The sequence below is a fragment of the Lissotriton vulgaris genome, chromosome 9 (genome assembly GCF_964263255.1).
Source record: "Lissotriton vulgaris chromosome 9, aLisVul1.2, whole genome shotgun sequence".
Lineage (NCBI taxonomy): Eukaryota > Metazoa > Chordata > Amphibia > Caudata > Salamandridae > Lissotriton > Lissotriton vulgaris.
This window is the reverse complement of record NC_141697.1, coordinates 138,895,999-138,916,950: the sequence shown is the minus strand read 5'-3', so window position 1 is coordinate 138,916,950 and position 20,952 is coordinate 138,895,999. Positions and strand designations below refer to the sequence as shown.

The 20,952-nt window shown below is 45.2% G+C and overlaps 1 protein-coding gene across 1 annotated transcript in view; it reads left to right on the top strand.

Annotated features, from left to right (window-relative positions):
- Nucleotides 1–20,952, top strand: part of CAPN3 (calpain 3) — a 421,844-nt gene that overhangs the window by 252,104 nt on the left and 148,788 nt on the right. The window contains exons 10-11 of the mRNA XM_086937210.1: nt 8,093–8,170; nt 20,759–20,919. Of these exons, the coding sequence (XP_086793336.1) occupies nt 8,093–8,170; nt 20,759–20,919 (239 nt within the window). The remainder of the gene's footprint in view (nt 1–8,092; nt 8,171–20,758; nt 20,920–20,952) is intronic.

The window sequence follows — 20,952 nt, the reverse complement described above, 5'->3', positions numbered from 1 at the left end:
GGTGGTCCTTTGGCGTTCCCACAGTTGTTCCTATTAAAAAGGGACCGCAATGAGAACATAAAAGTCCGTTCCTGCATGGCATGAACTGTAAAGTCTGTGCCGTGCAAGAAAGGGGAACACTGCACACGGGGGTACCACCCTAATGGTCGCGTATCCCTGGCAGTTGTGGCGGTCCCAAAACAGTCCGACTGCTGTAGTGGTAATATGGAGGTTGGACCACTGGCACGGCAGCCCCTGACTGTCAACGCACCTCCACCACGGGATTGTCTGTCCAATAGACCGCCAAACTCATAATAACAGGCCGTAAGTATGTACACTCACGGTGATACACACACCTGTTCGGTCTACATCTTCTTCATGGTACTGGATGAGACTACATGTGTTTTTCTCTGATGTACACACCATAGTTGCACTGTGATACGAACACCAGCCTGGAACAGAATACAGTGATTTCCATGTTGCTCTAACTATTTTTAGGTCTCGCGCCTGCGATGCATATGGCGAAGCCATATGCCATCGCGCAGGCGCGATACTATAGTTGCCGGGTCTGCTTCCCAGGAGACAGGAGACTGTCACGCGCACGCTCAGGAAAGCGGTTGGAGCCGGCCGCGCGCGTTCCCAATCTCCTGTCTCTCTGGGAAGCACACAAGCAAGCCCAGCAAGCCCCGCCAAGGCAGCACGAGCACGTCCCACGTGAACACACACCCAGAAACTTCCCGGGTCCCTGTTGCAGTGTAACAGGTACATGAATCAGCGTAGCTCTACCAATGACGAGACAATATACAATATTAACCCGCCCCGTCCCTCCTTGTCTTTGTTCTGTTTATGAAGGTGAGTTACGCGAGGCGACTGTGAGCAGCTTCCAGTGCACGGCTGCCATGAATTATTCTCTCGTTAATATGTGTCCGGTTGACGCCGGCCCGGGTCTCTTACACTATATATTATTCAGAGCCACTGAGACAGGGCTAGAGTGTGATTAATGATTGTGATAAGTGAAAAGTTGTGGGAGATAACAGTTGATGGCTTTTGCTATGCTAACAGTGTTAATCACCTGTGATGGCCCCTTTTCCACAGTCCGCTAAGGTGTTTGTTTACCCCACAGGTTCGTCTGTTCTGAGTTTTTGAGTTTACAGACTTGCCAAACTGGAAGTTGCGGGACAGTCCTTTTCGGACTAATCCGAAATGTCTGTTCCTCCTATAGGGTGAATGGAGAGATCGTTGGATGATAATCTGGGTCAGATTTTGTTCCAATAATTCCTTATATGATTGTTATTGTGAAATGTGCATCAAGAAGTAGTCCTAATACATGGGTAATCGGGACCTGCGGTGGTGAATTAAATTGTATTCCTCTGGAGGCCAGCTGCAGATGGCTCCGGTTGTTTTCTTTCAGTTGATGATGGGTGGTTTGTTGCTTTAGACTGGTACAATACTGGATGTCGTCCGCATTAATTCTTTTGGATAGGATTGGATGTCGTCCGCATGCTTGATGTACTATGGGGCAACAGATGGTTTATTTTACATCTGCATGGAAGGGCCTGTGTTTGCTTTAGGGGATTAGGAGTGAATCTCAAAAGCACAGGTGTTCAGCACACATCTTTCAAACACATTTACCTTAGATTAGCTAATAAAGGCTATCCATTTTATAACCGAACATTGATAAAAAGAGCAAGAACCCGATAGAGAGCCTTTATTTCACATCTGTAATTTGTATGGCATTAGCTACATTCCCTCTCAGTCTCGGAATGGAGAATGCAGGTGCCTTTGAAAGAGGGCTCCTGTCTTGCACCGCGTCTTTCTACGAGCAGGGAAGAGGGTTGGGGGAGCAGCTTGGTTACCAAAACAAGCCCTGAATGCAAATTGCACTCATTTACATAGTTCAGGTTGTCTGGAAAATCTGGCGGGTCAGAGGCACCGGTACAAAACAAACCATCTTCTATAAAGACGAAGTGGAAAATTCCCAAATCAAAGTATATTTAACTAGACAACAAGCACAAAAACAGCAAAAACTTTGTAATCCTTAATGGGCATTTTGGAAAATGTACACATTTATCCTCCTAAATACGCCACAAGGACGTTTTGTTGGAGTTTGCTGTGGTGGAGTGAATAATCTCTATGCGTGCGAATGGTTTGCATCATTGGCAGATTACTTTACCTACCTACAAGATGGTAGAGCGCAGCGGTAGCTGATAGACGGTTAACGTGGTAGGGTGTAAATACCTACCTCAGATATTATTTACTGTTGTAAATCGATCACTTGCCGCTCACAGGGGCAAACAAAAGCACTGACGACTCGGCTATTGAGTCTTTGGAAGTTGATAATGTGTACTGCTAAATTGGACCAGGTAAATAGTTGCTATGGCTGCAAATTTTTTTCGCGCTATGGCATGCCCCATCTACAAGCACTGAGGTGGACTCAGAAGGTGAATGCTCTCTGGAGAGCCAATCGGCGAAAATGGTAACAATTTGGGTAGGAATGCAAATGGGGACACAAAAGGCGCTCCCTCTTCCCCCCCCAAACCCACCTTCGCCTTCTGCTACCCGTGAAAAAATTTCCATTAATTGGTCTGGAATATTTGCCTACGATTTTCCTGCACGATCACTGGTTCCATATGTACTGTGGAAATTGAGACAATCACCCAAGAGGCTATTATTAAATGCATCCATTTAGGCAAGAGCACCATGGCAGTACATGCTACTGTAAATGGACATGCACCTAAATGACAATTTTACATGTGTCTAATGAGTTGTTATACAGAGAAGGCCACCAGTCCCTTTATGACACCTTAATGTCATTAACACACGGTTCATGGGACCCACTTCCCAGCCCTTGTGTATTGCATTTATCATACAAAATCCATCTAGAGACGTGACAACTTTCTGTGTTTTTATATTTTTTTCAAGCCCATTTTTGGAAATCCTATTTGTAAGTTGGGCCATGCATGATGGATAGTTATTCAAATTTGAGTGTTACACCAAGGATACGAGTGGGTTCCTAGGCAACATACCACTTGCAAACATCTGTAAAGCTGCAACATGGCCTACACAACGCACACTCACAAAGCATTACATGTAGGCATTCATGCTTTTCTGTCTGTTAACATGTGATCTACAGCTACACAATATGCAAACAGAAAATTTCACTTAGCCATAACTATCGGTTTGCACCTGTTGTGGTATATAGATTCACATGCATCCTCACACCTCCCCAGGTTTGAGCATACGTTCAGATGTTTGTAACATAATATACATTAATATCACGTTTTCAGTGCACCACAAGCTGCCATGCTTTGCTTTATTCCAAATATCATCTTTTATGCTTTGGATGGGTTTCGGAAGCCATCGGAGGTGTAGTCTTTTTCCTTGTGCATTTACGGTTTAAATAGTGAAACTAAATCTTTTACTTTGAAGAACAAACATTTGCAATGCAATAGGTCTCGCATTTGCGAGAGTTTGAGCTATTGGCATTGTAAATGAAAATGCTTTTTATTTATGTGCTTTGAAAATGTGCAAGCAGTGTTTATAGTCCTTACGAGAAGCAAGGCTGGCAGTAACTGCGCCTCTTTTACTGCTAAGCCTTGCTTCTATAAGTACAAAGTGTGCATTTACACACCATTTGCAAGTTTTCAAAACACATAAATAAAAGGCGTTGTCATTTACAATGCCAATTGCTCAAACTCTCGCAAATGCGAGACCTATTGCATTGCAAATGCTTGTTTTTGTTTGTGGCGACATCCAGTTTAACACAGATGCATGTCATTTAGAGTTTTTAGTGGGTGTGGAATATTTGGTGCCTACTGTGATTGGGAAGTCTTCAATGCACATGTTTCTAAGCATCCAAGTGCTTTTACACAATATAATCCGTGGCTCCACCACTTTAATTTTTGTAAACACGGGGTAAGCCACCAGTTAGGTGGGGAGTGTGGTTAGATGTGTTTGAGACTTATTTAGGTGCCATTGGTGCCTCCAGGTTTAGAGTGGAGAGAACAAAATGTTTACTGTTACACTCATTGGGATTTGAGGGAGATTTGAGGGAAGGTATGTTTACAAACACTTACCGAAATTGCCACAGAATGAAAATGAAGAGGATGATGAGTATTCTGAAGCAGTCGGAAAACTCAAATTGCGTTTTGATAAACAGCATACCTTAACCCATTAGCTCCTGCCGTCGGCCAACGGCCGTCGTGAGCTCTAACTTGGCCGTGCTGCGCATGTCCGGTGGCCGACGCGGCCCCGCCCTTGCAATAGAACGCCCGCAGTGCAGCGGATTTTGCGCCGCGCTAAACGGGTTAATGGTGCTGCGGTATACATTTTTCAAACCTAAACAAGGGGCTGAGTAAGATGTGGATGTTTATATTTCTATGCTGCGTAGATTGATTGCAAAGTGTCAATTTGAAAACTTTACTGATCAACTTAGTATGGATCCGTTTTGTGTCACTGTAAAGACAAAGTAATTAGACAGAACGTTCTGTCATTAGGGAACCCCTCACTTGATAAGACTATCAAGGTGGGTAAAAGCATTAAACTATCACACATTTCAGTTACAGAACTGGATGATAAGTCTACTGTAGTTGTAGGTGCTGTAAAAGTTGTAACATTACTTCAGCCGACAACCTATAATAAGGAAGTGGGTGCCCTTAAAGGTATGAGGGGTATGAGGGGTGATAATCTGTCTCTAGTAAATGCAAAGTATGCAAAGTATTGTTTAAGGTGTGGAAATCCTCCATGTGTAAAGTGAGGTAGATGTCCTGCTGTGAATGTGACATGTAACGTTTGCAAAAAAGAGGGTAATTTTTCCAAAGTTTGTATAAAGAGAAGGAATACCAAAAGTTCCGTTGCTCGTGTAGATGATCCAGATTCTGTTACTGATGTATTGGTAATGCAAGATCTCATCATATCCTTGGTGTTGAGGTATACAATGTTGCTGAACATACAATGGAAATGAAAGAACCTTTAGTGGGGGATCGTTGCATGTGTGTCGATCCTATGGCTGACATTCGTGCCGGAGGAAGGTGTTTAAGCTCCTAGTAGACTTGGGAGCTAGGACCACCATGAACACACACATTTTGTTCACAAAAATGTGTGGCGATAGGTACTTACTCCAACCTAACCATTTTGCTGATATGTACGAAGGAAAGAGGATTGAAATATTGGGCTGTATTGAGAACATTATGGAATTCAAAGGGAGGAAGATCAAAGGCAAAGTATATGTGGCAGTAAAGGGTCCTAACATTTTAGGATGGTTCCATCAATGGTTAATTGGAATGATCCATATACCGGGTGCCAAAGAACAAGTACTGGTGGTTGATTGTGAGGATGTGGCAAATAAATAGAGCAGGACATTTCTCACTGTTTTTGGTGGGGAGCTTGGCAAAATTCATGGTTTCAAACACATATCAAAATGAAGGAATGGGCAGTTCTAGTTAAACACAAATGAAGGGGAGCTTCGTTCAGTATTAGAAATTATCTTGTAAAAGAACTTAGAAACCTGTGTGAAAAGGGGATCATTGAGCCAGCTGAATCTTCCCTTTGGCTTTCATCAACGGTTGTGGCATGTAAAAGTTATGGCCAGTTGCATGTTTATGTTGATCTTAGATCCCTAAATAAAGAAATTTGGGTAGATTCCCATCCTTTACCCAAAATGTTCAACTTATTCGTTAGTACTGCAGGTTCCATCATTTTTTCTAAACTTGATCTGGCTAGTGCGTATCATCAAGCAGAACTCCATCCGTCTTTCAGATATTTGACAGCCTTTTTCTCCCACATTGGCTCTTTTCAATACCAGAGGATGTCCATTGGTCTGGCCACTGTGGCCTCTGTGTTTCAGAGGGTCATGTACAAATGTTTGAAGAATGTTGAAGGGATCCTGGCTTTCCAGGATGATGTTTTGGTTTTCGCGAGAATGTTGAAGAACACAATGCAATTCTGGAACATGTTTTGCGTTTTTTTAAAGATCAAGGTGTGGTATTAAAGAAGGAAAAATGTAAATTTGCCTGCAGTGAGGTGGAGTATCTGAGCCATGTCATTTTTAATGGCAGTCTGAGTCCTAGACAGGGATTCCAGAATTGGAGCTCCACCTACCTCTGGCAAGGCAGGTGTCAAAATCATTTTTGGGCATGCCAAATTTGTATTCGCTCTTTATTGCCAATTTTGCTACAACATTAATGCCCATTAGCGATCTTCTTAAAAAAGGCACCAAATTAGTGTGAGAAGTGTGATCTGGCATTTGAACAGATTAAGTCTTCATTGAGCCAAAGTGAAGGTCTCAAACCTTATGACCCAAGGTTTCCGTGTTGTATCATCATCAATGCCAGCCAAGTTGGACTTGGTGCCACTCTTGCACAGGATGATGGGAACAAGAAAATGACCATAGCATTTGCTTGAAGAGTTCCTAGGGAGGCAGAACTGCAATATTCTGTGATCGTGAGAGAGTTTTTTGCATGTTGCTGGGCAGTTAATACATTTGTCTCCTATGTGTGCGGAAGACATTTTGAGCTACAAACAGATCATAAACCCCTAGTAAACATTCTGAGTGGTGGTCATAGCAAGTTTTGCTTGCCACATATTGTACAGCTGTCTTCTTAAACTAATTCAATACTATTTTGTTGTTAACCACATTCCTGGGGGAAGGAACAGTAGAGCAAGCTTTCTTTCCCATTTTCCATGTAAAAGTGAAGAAGATTGCGATGGAGACGTAAAACGTTCTAACTTGTTGAATGATGAATTTGAAGATTGCCTAGTTGCTTCTCTTGAACTTTTTTGAGTTGAAGGTCTGCTCGAAAGAAGCAGGGAAAGAAGCTATGTCAGAAGACCAGGTTTTGAGGCAAATCAGAGACCTAGTCAAGGGAGGTAGGCCTAGGGAGCAGGTCCTCTCACAGTTTTACAGCCATATTGTAAAGTGAATAGTGACATGGTGAAGGCTGTGCGCAGAATATTATGGTTTTACAGGACCGCACATTACTCCACCACCAAAATCTCTCCTTTTGAACATCTAAGGGGGAAGAGGCCAGATACCAGTTTCCATCCTGCGTAGATGTCCAAATGGATTAAAAGTGAATCTAATGTGGAATCGTTGATGGAGTTGGTGAAAGTAATGTTCAAATCACTCTAAAAGCAAAAAATGTGGGTTGACAATAGTAAGAGTGCCAAATTGTTTCAAGCCAGGATTGGTGATTTGGTCCGCATAAAATCTTCTGTTCATGTTAACAATAGGAAGAGTAAATTCAGCAAGCTTGTCAAAGTGAAGAAAATTTGTAGAAATTACATTAAAGTTATTGGTGGACATTGGTGGAATCTGGCAATGGTGGTTAAGGTGCTTGAGAAATGTGATGTGGTGGACACATTTCTGATGAATTGCGCCATAGGATTAAGCGTTGATCATTTTATAATGGAAAAAATGTTGTTGATCCATGTTTAATATTCTGTAAAAGGAGAGGAGCACAGTGAGCCTCGTTTGGGCTTACTCGTTATATATATATGGAATCAGATGGGAAAAAAATGAGGTGATGGATGGAATGCTTGAGTTAATCTTAGCCACTGGCAGTCAATCGGCCGCATCCCAATCCATCATTTTCCGCCCTGCCACCTCAGTTTGGACTCAGCCATATGCAAATCAGTCTTGAGCCTGTTTCTCACGAACAGTCCGGCCCGAACTGCCAGGCCAGGTCCTCCCTGAAACCAGAACACACACAGTCAAAGACCGGTTACGCCCTGGTTATAGGCTCTTCAGTTGTGTATAGCTTTGTTCCAGGCACTGAGCCATTTTCAGTGGCTGAGATAAATCATGCTTCCATCCATCACCTTGTTGTGGCTGCTGAACGCACCAGGGCAACAGTTGGTCTAAACTTTCTAATGATTGTTGATTGACAGACCTGTTTGGCTTTTAAGGGTTCCTTGTGCTGGTACACCAGAGCTGGAGACAAGCCAGAAGCATAACCACTGTTTAAATTATTCCAGGTTAGATCAACTGGGAGTTTGTTTATATCTTGTGGATATTGTCTAATGATTAAGCATGAATCGAGCACTCCTGTTACAGAAGTTGCTTTTAATATGGCTTGGCATGCTTTGAGTAAAGCTTCTGTTTGGTGTTCTGCAGGTCAAAGGAATGGTCCCTCATTGACAAATCAGAGAAAACCCGTCTACAGCATCAGGTGATCGAGGATGGCGAGTTCTGGTAAGGCTGCTTTGTGTCTTCTTAGGTTGCTTTGTGTCATCTCAGGTTGATGTTTTTTTGAAAAATGTTGCACAACCAATAGATCTGATTATGATAATATCTTGTTTTATACATCGTGTTATACCTCACAGCTGCCTTTTTTCTAAGCAATGAAAAAATCAGGCGTTATATCATGCACTTAATGGCGTGGCTTGGATGGCAAGGAGGCAGCAGTCCTGAGTCCGGAGCTCCCGATCCCCCAAGTCAAATAACGGCGAAGCGAAAGGACAAAACGCAACAGGCAACGGAGTGAACACACGGAGAGGTGCATGAACTGAAGGGGCACCCACCGCGACCCTTTACAAACCCACAAACCACGCTGGGCAGTCGCTAGAGACAAAAAGAACCGACGAGGGAACGAGAGTGCGGGAGCACAAGATGGCGGCGGACTCCTGAAAGTTCCAGAAAGCCTCAAGTAAGAATACCCGAGCGAACCGGCTTACTAATAGCGCGCAACCACCCCCCCCAACCCCCGAACAGGCCCTCGACCCCTAGAAAGGAGCGCCTAAACTAACGAACATCGGCGCAAGGGCGGAGGGAAGAGGCACCTGGACGGAGGCGTAGGGGCGGCCATCTTGGTGCAGTACAAAGTACAAAGAAGGGAAGACGACCAAGCGGAGGGAAGCGCTAGGGGAGCATCCCAACCACCCGACGGCGAGCGCACCGAAAACGGGGCAGGCCGATGAGCACAGCGAGTGTAGCAGGAGCGAAGGCATAGAGAAGAAGACCTCACATTTGAACACCGAGGCGGCCATATCGGTAAAGTCCGGAGCCACACCCCAGGTCCAAACAGGCGCCGAATACAAAGGCAGCGCTACACTCAAACCACAGGCAGGAGGGCAGGAGCGCAGACCCCGAAAAGGAACCAGATCGAGGGGGTGGGATGAGAATCGGCGACGGAAACCGAAGAAATTGAACGGCGGCGGCCATCTTAGGAGGGGCAGCAGCAGCGGGGCGGAGCGCCAACCCGTGCACAACAAGTCCACAATCAGAAATAAGGCCAAACCGCACAGAAGCCACACAGCCACACAGAAACGCTCGAGACCACGGAACCCCCGGGCCCACTCCCGAAGCGACATAAGTGCGGCACCTGCGAGACAAGGTAGCGAGACCTCCGGCGGCAGGAGCGGCCGTATTGAGAAACCGGGCAAGAAGAGGCGAGGCTGGGGAACAACGGGAAATAGAGCAATATACAGGAAGTACAGCTACCCGTCCGCGGAACATCAAGGCGAAGAACGGGGAGAAGGCAGCGTGGTCAGGCGCAGGCGCAGGCAGCCACTCACCGCAGGTCGTGTGAAAATAGTGCGAAGGCAGACAGCCACCAGCAAGGGAACACTAATTCACAGGCACCAACACAACCAGGGCTAACACTAGTCCGCCTCAGTCCACGCAGGAGGCTGCAAGGCGGGCATGGAAGCAGAACGTGGGGGGCACTAACAGACAGCAAGCTAACAGAAGCACAATAACTGGAGCGGGATTACAGGCACAACAACGAAGCAGACCCCGCTCGCCGACAGCCTATGCAAGGCCCAACCGACGAGCGACCACAGAGGCCTGACACAGCAAGGAATAAAAAGGGCAGAATCGCAGGAGGCTGGCGGAGGCCAGGACCAAGACCAGAGTGGTCAAGTGGCCACCCCGCTTCAGAGACTGCAACCTAACAACGGGGCCGGCCCAAAGAAAAAAGGAGGACGAAAAACAACAAAAGACACCCACAAAGCAGCAGCCAACAGAAGTTAAACCTAGAACGCACCAGGTCAGGAGAGGTTTTGACACAATGGCAGAGAAAGAAGGCAACCTAGTGACAAACGCCCAGAAGAAGAACAAAAACGATCTGACCGCGTCACCCGCGAAAGATCGCGGAGACATGGGCGGCGAAACAACTACTCTGGACACACTACTGAAGAAGATAACGGAGGGGAACGACCTCGCAAAGGCGACAAAAAAGATAGTGGACAACATACAAATGGAACTAATAGCCATAAGAGCGGAGCAGAGCAGAGCCAACGGCAGAATAGACGAAGCGGAAAAAAGAATTAGCAACCTGGAAGACCGGGCCAATACAACACACAAAGATCTAGGTCTAGTCATAAAAAGAACATCAGCCCTACAAAGATCGATGGCCGAGCAGGATGACAGAAGCCGCAAGGGGAACATAAGACTACTAGGAATACCCGAGGAGGAGAAGGACACCCCGGGGGCATGCGCCCGTATGCTGGAGGACATTATCCCCCAACTAACAGGCCTCACTTTTGAAAGACCACTTGAGCTGGTCAAAGCATACCGCATCCCAGCAAAGAAACAATCAAACAGCAACACCCCGAGACCAATAATATGCAAACCGCTACGAGAGGACCACACAGAGGCAATATTCGCAGTAGCCAGGAAAGGTAAACCAATGACAATCAACGGGAAGAAAGTGACTATCACACAAGACCTATCCAAGCTAACGGTGGAAGTGAGGAAGGGCTTCCTAGCTCAACGAGATACACTGCGGAAAAACAACATCACCTTCTCTTTCGCAGGCCCTTCCAAACTGAGAATCACAGACAGACACGGGAGCAAAATCTTCGAAGACCCCAACGACCTACACAGGTACCTACTGGGGCCACCTCCAGAAGAGATGGAACACCAAAGCCCAGGGGCCAAGAGAAGAGCCTCGACGGACGAGACCGAAGGAGAGGGCATATGACAAGAATGCAGCGCTGGTCAATATTCAACAAACAGCTCAAAGACTCCGAACGCACGAGACAAAGCTTAAGCACACAACAAGAATGACTAACCTTGAACTTTAGACAACAAACCTACCTCGATAACGCACACACTGATCAACGAAGCTACCTCAATATCGCCAATGATCAACGCTGCTACCTCAATATCGCCAATGATGATCGGAGAGACAATGAAGACCGATGATGCACATATCCTTTGCCTTTTGTTCGCAGAGACACTGCCAGACTTGGGGGGGAGGGGAGTGTGAGGAACCTTGCTGTCACACACCCGGTTTTCTACAGGCGGAGGGAGGGGGGAGGGAGGGGAGGGGGGCGGCCAGATGGGGTGGGGGGGGCGGGCGGGCATGAAGGCCAGCGTGACAACGGACAGTGGTGCAATGTATAGCTACTCTTTCTCTTTTTTCTATACTGATCTCTACACCCATTCCCTTACTCATCTCCCACCCTGCTCACTTTGTCCCCGGGGGGGGGACCCAAGTACTTGGGAGGAACAAAGGCAGGCACCTCAAGATCCAGCAATGAAGATGACAGAACAACCAGCGGCAACTACAAACCCCCATGACAGACCAAACACCGGCGAACCTCTCCGCGAACCTAAAGATAATCTCCATGAACGTCAAAGGCCTAAATCATCCAATCAAACGCAGGAAAATACTAGAACATCTGGGGAAACTCAAGGGGGACATCTACACGCTACAGGAGACCAAACTCTCAGAGGAAGAGGCTAAACTACTGAAGGCAAGATGGATAGGTGACATCCTATGCTCACCTGCTAAGGGGAAGAAGCGAGGTGTGGTAACCATCCTAAGCAAGAAAGCCAACCTCACCATACATAAGACGAACACGGACGAAGACGGACGTCTGCTGATAGCAAGTGTCCAAAGAAGAACCGACAAGCTACACGTAGCAAACATCTATGGACCAAACACTGAAGACAGAGAATTCTGGCAAATGGTAGACGGCGAACTCAGCAAGCTACCACAGGACGACCTCCTGATTGTAGCCGGCGACCTGAACAAGACAATGGACCAGGCCACGGACAGACACCCAAGCAGGCCAAGCCACAACTCTCCAGGCAGCAACACCCTTAAAGATCTTTGTATCAAACACCACCTAGCAGACCCATGGAGGCTACAACACCCCACAGCGCGCGAATACACCTTTTATTCACACCCGCATAACTCCTACAGCAGAATTGACTATATATTGATGTCCAGCGACCGCACGCACCTAATTGAGAACACAGAGATAGCCCCAATAACCATCTCCAACCATGCACATATATCCCTCGCCCTCAACGGCAAACACAATGAAAGCATGACGAGAAGGTGGAGACTCAACGACGACATCCTACAGAACAGAGACAATGTAAAAGAAATAGAGGAAGCACTAAATAACTACCTGGAAGACAATGACAATGGCGAAGTGGAGAAGGACACCATCTGGGAAGCACTCAAAGCGACTTTAAGAGGAAAACTGATAAACATCAAATCAAGAATGAACAAAAGCAGGAATAAGAAGATCTCAGAGATAGAAAGGGAAATAGAAGCACTGGAAAGAGGCCACTGCGCAAACATAACAGACAAAAACACACTCACAAAAAAAAAATACGAACTAAACAGAATCCTAAGCGAACGAGCTGGTTCGTGGCTAACAAAGTTCAAGTCGGTGAATCTATGCAGAGCGAACAAAGCAGGGAAACAGCTTGCATCCTACCTCAAAGGGAAGCAAAGACAGCACACGATAGCAGCAATAACAGACAAAAACAACAAATCGCAAACAACAAACAAAGGCATACTGGAGGTATTCAGACAGTTCTATCAGGATCTATATTCCGAAGACAAGAACTTGAGCAAAGATGGGGGCCACTCCCTCCTCAAGGACATCAACCTACCGAAACTCAGGGAGGAGGAGAAAGCACCCTTAGAGGCGGACATAACGGAAGAGGAAATCGAAGCCGCAATCAATCAGCTAAAACGGAACAAAGCCCCAGGACCAGACGGATACTCCGCCGTGTTCTACAAGACCTTCTGCCCAAACATCAAGAAAATACTATCGGAAACATACGCCGCCTGCATAAGGAAAGGGGAGATGACAAACACCATGCGAGAGGCAAACATCACAATAATACCCAAAGAAGGTAAAGACCACCAATACCCGCAAAACTACAGACCTATATCACTCATAAATGTGGACTGCAAAATGTATGCAAAGGTGCTTGCTAACAGACTTAATAGAATTCTACCCGACATCATACACAACTCACAAGTGGGCTACATCAAACACAGGCTGTCGCAAGACAACACAAGGCTGCTGTGCCATCTGATCAACACAGAGCAATGAACAGGCGGTCATGATAGCACTGGATGCGGAGAAGGCTTTTGACAGAGTCTCGTGGCCATTCCTTAGGAACTGCATGACAAAGTTCGGACTAGGGGAGAAGTACATAGCAATGATAATGGCCCTATACAACAAACCGAGTGCAAAAATAGTGGTCAATGGGAGCACATCTGGCCCGCTCCTACTAGGAAGAGGAACTAGGCAAGGATGCCCACTGTCACCTGGTCTCTTCCTACTGGCACTTGAACCACTACTTGCAAAAATAAGAGACAATGAGGGAATAACGGGTGTCAAGATCGGAGAGAAGACAGTTAAACTCGCAGCGTACGCGGACGACATCCTCATCACCACCACCAAGCCATCAACGTCAATCACAGCACTAATGGAGGCAATAGGGGAATATGCAGAAGCATCCGGATACAAACTCAACAAGGACAAATCGGAATGCAAACCAATGAACATACACACCACAAAATCGGTACTAGGAGACTCCGGCCTAGCCTGGCAAACGAAACCACTCAAGTACCTTGGCCTACAGTTCGGAAGGGATCTAACATCAACAATACAGCACAACGAAGACTCACTGCTAAAAAAAGTCAAAGATAGACTGGAACTGTGGTCGCCCAAATACATCAGCTGGTGGGGAAGGATAGAGACGATAAAAATGATGATAACACCCGCAATAAACTACACGCTAAACATGCTACCGATCCAAATGACGGAAGGCTTCCACAAAAAACTGGACGGCTTGATCAACACCTTCCTATGGAGAAACAAAAAACCACGAATTAGCCTACCCAAACTGAGGCTAGCGAAGGAACTAGGTGGCCTCAACCTGGCAAACTTCAAAACCTACCAGACAGCCTGCCTAGCTAAACAAGGATTCGCATGGATCGACGAAACACAACAATACAAACCAGTCTGGCTAGAACTGGAAAGAGAGCTCCTAGGAGGCCTACACCCGACAGCGATTTTAACTGCAAACAAACACCCCCTATGGTCCAACACGATACTGAAGCACACCAGAGAAGCGCTGATGGGGGTGGACAGGCGAATGGCACAGAAACTGAGAGGTACAACATGGGAATCCATCGGGTACAACACAAAAATATCATATCAAGGGGCAGTAATAAACTATGACACATGGATCAAAAAGGGGATAAGCCTTCCCAAGCAAATAGAAACAAAGGGGAAGCAGCTAACCTTCTCAAACTTACAACAACTACACAACCTCCCCAACAAAGAGCTATACACATTTCTGAAAATAAGGACTGCCATAACCAGAGCAAACCTAACCCGAGAAGAACCGGGCATCGTCAAGTACGTGCTAATGCTAAACTCGGCGGGACACCAAACCGCCAAGATCTACAAACTGCTCGCCCCAACGACCCTGTCTCTAAACAAGAAGACAACAAACTCATGGGCAACACTCCTAGGCAGACAGCTAAACGAAAAGGAACAGGCGCAAATGTGGGCCTCAGCTACAAAAAGCAAGATCACCCCGCAACTGGCACAAACAAAATACTGGCTACTCCACAGAGCCTACTGGACCCCATCCAGGCTCCATAAAAGCGGCATAGCAGATTCAGGCGACTGCTGGAACTGCCAGAAAGAGGAGGGCACACTTGAACACCTCATCTTTGGGTGCGTCAAAGTCAAGAAGTTCTGGGCCCAGATAAACGCATTCATAAATGACATGTTCAAAACAGACTTAATGTTAAACTATGTGACACTGGCGACAGGGCACGTAACAGCAAACCTGAACAGCAGGGAAGAAAGAGACCTTCTAGACCTGCTCCTGACAGCAGCCCTGAAGATAATCTTAACAAACTGGAAGAACACGGCGAAAGCAAACTTCAAAACATGGATCAACTGGGTCACCTTCCTAAGAGGAGCAGATAACATCACGGGCAACCTCTCGAAAGAACACACGCCCCAAGAGCACATGTGGAAACAACTCGACGAACATTTAAAGGAGCCACACTAATCCCCCCCCCCCTCTCTTTCCTTCTTCTTTCGTCCCTCTCTTTCTCTTCAGCACTGTTGTAAGACTGCCAATGTATATGCCACTTTATTTTTCAATAAAAATCTTTAAATCAAAAAAAAAAAATGGTACTCACACCATCTGTTACTCTGCATTTTACAATAGAAAGCATTCAATAATACATTAGGTTTCAGTTCCTTTCTCGGGGACAGCAGGGTCAGTTAAGTTCTTGATACGGGTTTTAGCCAATACCATCAAACAAATATGTGCTTAAGTCACAGGAAGTGGCACAAAGTTTATTTTGCAGAAGGACAAATCATCTGATGGTTTATAGTTTATAGTCCCTGTCAAACTATTACCTTTGTGACAAGTATAATATCACTTGTGTATTTGTAAAGCGCACGTTCACCTAAGGGTATCACGGTGCTGAGTGACAGATGTTTATTGTTGCCCAAATCAATGGTACTTATTTTGAGATTAACTCTTTTGTGGACATGAATCTTTTTCTTTTTTCTGGAAAATTGTTAGAGATACTTTATGCTCAGTTTCCAAGTTAGAATGGTACTTCCTGCATCTAGTAGCCATGGCACTCAATCCAGAGGAGAGTCGTTTTGCAAGAGTCATACCAATCCCACTCTTTGGAGGTTTCCAGACTAACATTGGTAATAAAATGGAGGGTCTCTATGTCATCCATTTTGAATGATGAATGAAGCAACCGTGACATGGGCTCATTAAACTTTAGCCCAGTCCGACAGTTCTTGGACTTGATATCTAATCCACTGTCATCATCAATGGTCTAGCTCTTCCCCCAATATGTGCTACTTGAGATCTAGAGTCAATACTAACAATTGTTAGCCCACTGCATAACTATATCAAACATGTTCTTCTGCTTACCCCCATTGCTCTACCTCATGTATTGCACTTGGAAAAGCTGTTTGTCATTCTGCTTTAATGGTTGGATTATTATTTAAGTTTCCTTGGCAGCATGACGTTTCCAACTAGCTGCTAAAGCTTATTTTAGAGCAAGGAAACGTTAGTAATCTATACATGCGTAATAATGTTTACACCTAATTGCCACACACTCTGGATAACATCATTGACATACTGGACACATTTAGTCGTTCTTGACACGTGATGGGGCGCATTTTACCACATTGTATCAAGAACGCGTCAGCATAAATTGAAATATGTTCTATTAGTGTGCCAGTGCTTGTTTGTTTGTTCTGACTGCTTGGAGACCTTGTAATTGAAACATATTTCAAAGTGTCGGTATAGATGAAAATATGTTCTGTTTGTGTGCCAGTGCTCGTTTTTATTGGTTGCCTGGAGGACTTGTATTGGAGGCACATCTTTCAGGGAATGAATAACAAAGAAATTAATAATTCAGAGAATTTAGCATTAATGTCATAATGATTCAGCAGATCTGCTTTATCCAAAACTAGCAGCCCGCCCCAGTGTTGCCTGGGGCAGAAAGGGGCTGGGGGCAGCATTGGAGGCTTGCGTGCACTCCCGCCCCAGCCCCCGCCCGCCACGACATTGTCTGTGTCCCGGAGCCTGCGCCTTACCTCAGCCGCCGTTCTTCAGGGCCAACCTCCCGCCCCCTTCCCCCTCCCGCCCCGGCCTGCTCCCGCCCCGGCCCAGCCCCCTACCGCCCCTGTCCCGGAGAGCCTGATCCTTACCTCAGCCGCCGGTCCCGATCCAGGCACCCCGCCCGCACAGGCCGCCACTTCGCCCAGCAGCAAGCAGGGGCGCGGCAGTCCTCCCATCAGGTTGCGATCTTCGCCGCCATTTCAGGAAGTATTCAGGAAGTGTTGGGAGCGCAAATGATGCCATCACGCAGACGTCGCAGCCGGCGCTACTTGGAAGGGACTACTTTATTTTTATTTCTAAATTTTTTAAACTACGTATATTTTTTATTTTTAATAGCCTATGCCCTTCTGCTTGCCCTGAGGTTTTCAAAGATGTCTTGGGTGTTTTGATTGGTGGTGTACTTTTCGAGTTTACCTGGCTCAAAGGACACAGTTCTCTCTTTATAATAGTAGTATAGATAATGCAACAACACAGTGATGAATGGAATGCTCAAATTGATCTGAGTCACTGGCATTTGCTCAGGACCACAAGCCAGTCCATCATCTGTCAGCCATCAAGCCACTCTAGACAAAGGTTTTTTTTATACAAATCAAAACAGATGCTGCCCCTCATGGAGTCCCACCCGAACTGCCAGGCAGACCCCCTCCTGAATGGTCCACAAACCACCCAGACTGTTTGCAACCTGCTTACGTATCATCAGTGAGGTATTAAGCCTATGTCATAGTGAGCACGGGACCACGTCTGGGCATATCCAAAACACCCAAGACAATATTTTTTCATTCAGTGATATCTTCAGTTTTAAAGCTCAAGAACATGAGAAAGCTTTCTATAAAAGTTATGTTCATAAAGCTGCATTTGTTCTTTTCGTACGGGGGATCCCATGAAAGACTAGGATATTTGGATCTGGACTATGTTCTGAGGATAACCACTAATTATCTAAACAAATACCATATACTTTTTATTGGACACTAAAGTCCACATCAGAGGTATCAATTTTAAAAGAGATGTCATGTTTTAAACGTGGTATATCATGAAAATGTTTCAATGAATCAGGATTTATAAAGCGCGGCTAATCACCCCATAGGGTATCCAGGCACTCATGTTAGAATACCTTTACTTATGTTCATTTCTAATGATTTTGAAACTTTGTTCACAAACATATTTTTCAAAGCTGCCAGTCACTGTATTTTTTACATGTATGGGAATTAATACATATTTGGGGCATGATTTACGAAACATTCACACAACGCAGCATTTAACGTTGCATTAGCAATAGGATGGGTATGGGGTTGTGGTCATGTAGCATCTTGTGATGTGAATCACTGTAATGTAGGTCTGACTGCTAAAACCACATGAAAAATAAAAACATGTCCTAAAGTCAATCATTGTTGTAGGTTATCTCTCCGCGTCACCTCGAAGAATGATGTAGCATCCTGTGACGTGCATCAAGTATTATTGTTTGTGGCGCTTACTGTTGCAGAGCTTTGGAACCTGAGTGTTCTGTACGCGTCAATTATGACCTGTTGCTGTTTGACATGTATCCCCTAAAAACTATTGTTGTTACCTCATGTTTCTGTTATGTACAGGTTGCCTCCCTTTAAAAAATGAATTATTCCATTAACCAAAACATGCTGTAAAGCACTTGTTGAAATACCAACAAGTGATGGATGGAATGCTTGAATTTATCTCAGCGACTGGTAATTACTAGAGGCAAGATCCCGGGTCCATCATTTGTTCTTTCCTTGCATTGTCACCTCACATTAGACGCAGCCCTATGCGAATCGGGCCGGGCCTGCTACAGTAGGAACAGTGCAGCCCGAACTGCCAGAACTGGAGTGCCAGCAATCCAAGACCACTTTTGGTCTAATTGAGTCTTTTCTGCCGGGTATATCTTTGTTCCAGTGGCATAGTGAGCAGAGGACTCACTTTTGGGCATGCCTACCTTACTATGGACATTACAATTAAAACTACAAAAAAGTGATGGATGGTATGCTTTCATTAATTTCAGCCACCGGTAATTACCTGTGGCTGCATCTCTTTTACATTTATGTAGATATATGCTAATTTTTAATAGTTATCAGTACTGTACTCTCATAATTCTGTGTTTTATATGTATTTGTCATCCTATATTTGCCCTGTAAAGCGCTCTGATACCCGCAAGGGTCTTGTTCGCTCTATACAAAACCGTCAAAATAAAATAAAATGAAATAAATAAAATCTCAGGTCATCATGTTTTTTACTCACCATGTCATCTTAGACTATACCCAGTCATATGAAAATCACTCTTGCTCCTTATTCACTACGAACAGGCCAGTCCAAACACCCAAGCCAGGTCCTCTCTGACCCAGAACACAAACATCCCAAAACCGCCTTTGGCCTAATTGGTCTGGGTTGTGGCCAGGGGATAATATAAGTGGCTGCGATTATTTAAAGCATTCCATCCATCACTTTTTTGTATTTCTCAATGCGACGTTCTAAGTGCGAAGGGTATGTCCAGACATGTGTCCCTTACTCACTGTGCCACTGAAGCCACGCTGCACCCGGCTGAAGAGGCAAAATTAATCTGAAACTGGTCTTGGGTTCCAGTGCAGACAGGACATGGCCTGACAGTTTAGGCTTGACTGTTCCTGTTGGAGCTGGACCAAGGATAAATTGCATATGGCTGGGTCTAATCTGCGGAAACATGGTGGGCAAAAAGACAATGAAGCGGGCCGAGTAATTACCAGTAATAATACTGATCTGTGTGTCCCCTAACCTTATAGATATCCTGTACCCGAGCTGACGGGGTACAGAGATCAATTAAAGGTCCGGTACAGAGAAACAAATACAGCTCGATTTTCTCAGTTGGACACCTCTAACAATCACAAACAGTAGGATTTCTAGAATCTTTGGTATTTTCTTGTTGACTGGTTTTAAGGTCATTTGTGACATTATTTCCTTGATGGCCCAATCTAAAAATGATAGATTATTTGAATTATTTTTTTTATTCAAGCAAGTTGAGGATTGCCAATCTGTTGTTTTTTAATAACGTGATATAGCCGTTCTTTGTAGTTTATTTTAATATTTTGATATATATGTGAAACTGATCACGTATGTGTGTCCGAATGGTGTGTAATATATGTGATTGGTTTTTTATTATATAATATATAATTAACTCGTTTATGGATTTCTTTTGATGCAACATATGCTTTGCCATTCAGTCATTTCAAACAATATATAGCTCACCACAATGAAACATCATGCTTCAGAAATAAAATATTGACATTTTTCGGCGGCTTCTCCGCGAAGGATGAGGAGTGTCGCCCTGCAGGAAAAATAAAATAATATTACCACATCATCTTTTTATTTTTCCGTACTGGCTCTGTAGGTGCGGGTGAGGCTGGCCTGCCCATAGAGCAGGGGGAGGAGTGGTGGGCGTTTTTTAAGTGCGCATGATGGTCTGGCCGGTCATCTTGGGCCTACCAAATAGTCCCGCGCACTTAGCATGTTCTCCACCAGACTGTACTGCACAGCCTGGGTGGAGAACATGCACAGGCTCTGACTCCCTGTCTGAGTGCCGAACCACATTGTATAAACCAATCACGATGCTTTCATGCGGGTGACAGCAGTGCCATGATTGGCTATGGGAGTCTGAGAGGCTGTGTGCTTCATGTTGTTCCTGCGTCGAATGGAGGAGAGGCGGCGGCCGGCAGGTAAGTGGATTCTTCTTTTTAATTCTTTTTTCAAATCCCCCCCTATCTCACCACTACTACTCCATAGCAGCCGCTACTGTTGAAATTGCACAGGTCTTTTCCGATATTAATTTGAACAGCGTTTTCCTGACAAGAATTCATTATAATTTTTTGTAATTCTTCTTTAGTTTGCTCCTTTAAAAATGTTCTTCCTCTTCTCATTTCATCCAAGGATGTCATTTGATGATTTCTTGAAGAACTTCACAAAGCTGGAGATCTGCAACCTCACCCCCGATGCCCTGGAGTCTGACAGACTGAAGACATGGACGGTGTCCGTCAACGAGGGCCGGTGGGTCCGAGGGTGTTCAGCCGGTGGATGTCGCAATTTTCCTGGTAGGTGACAAATCACCTTCTACATTAGAGAAA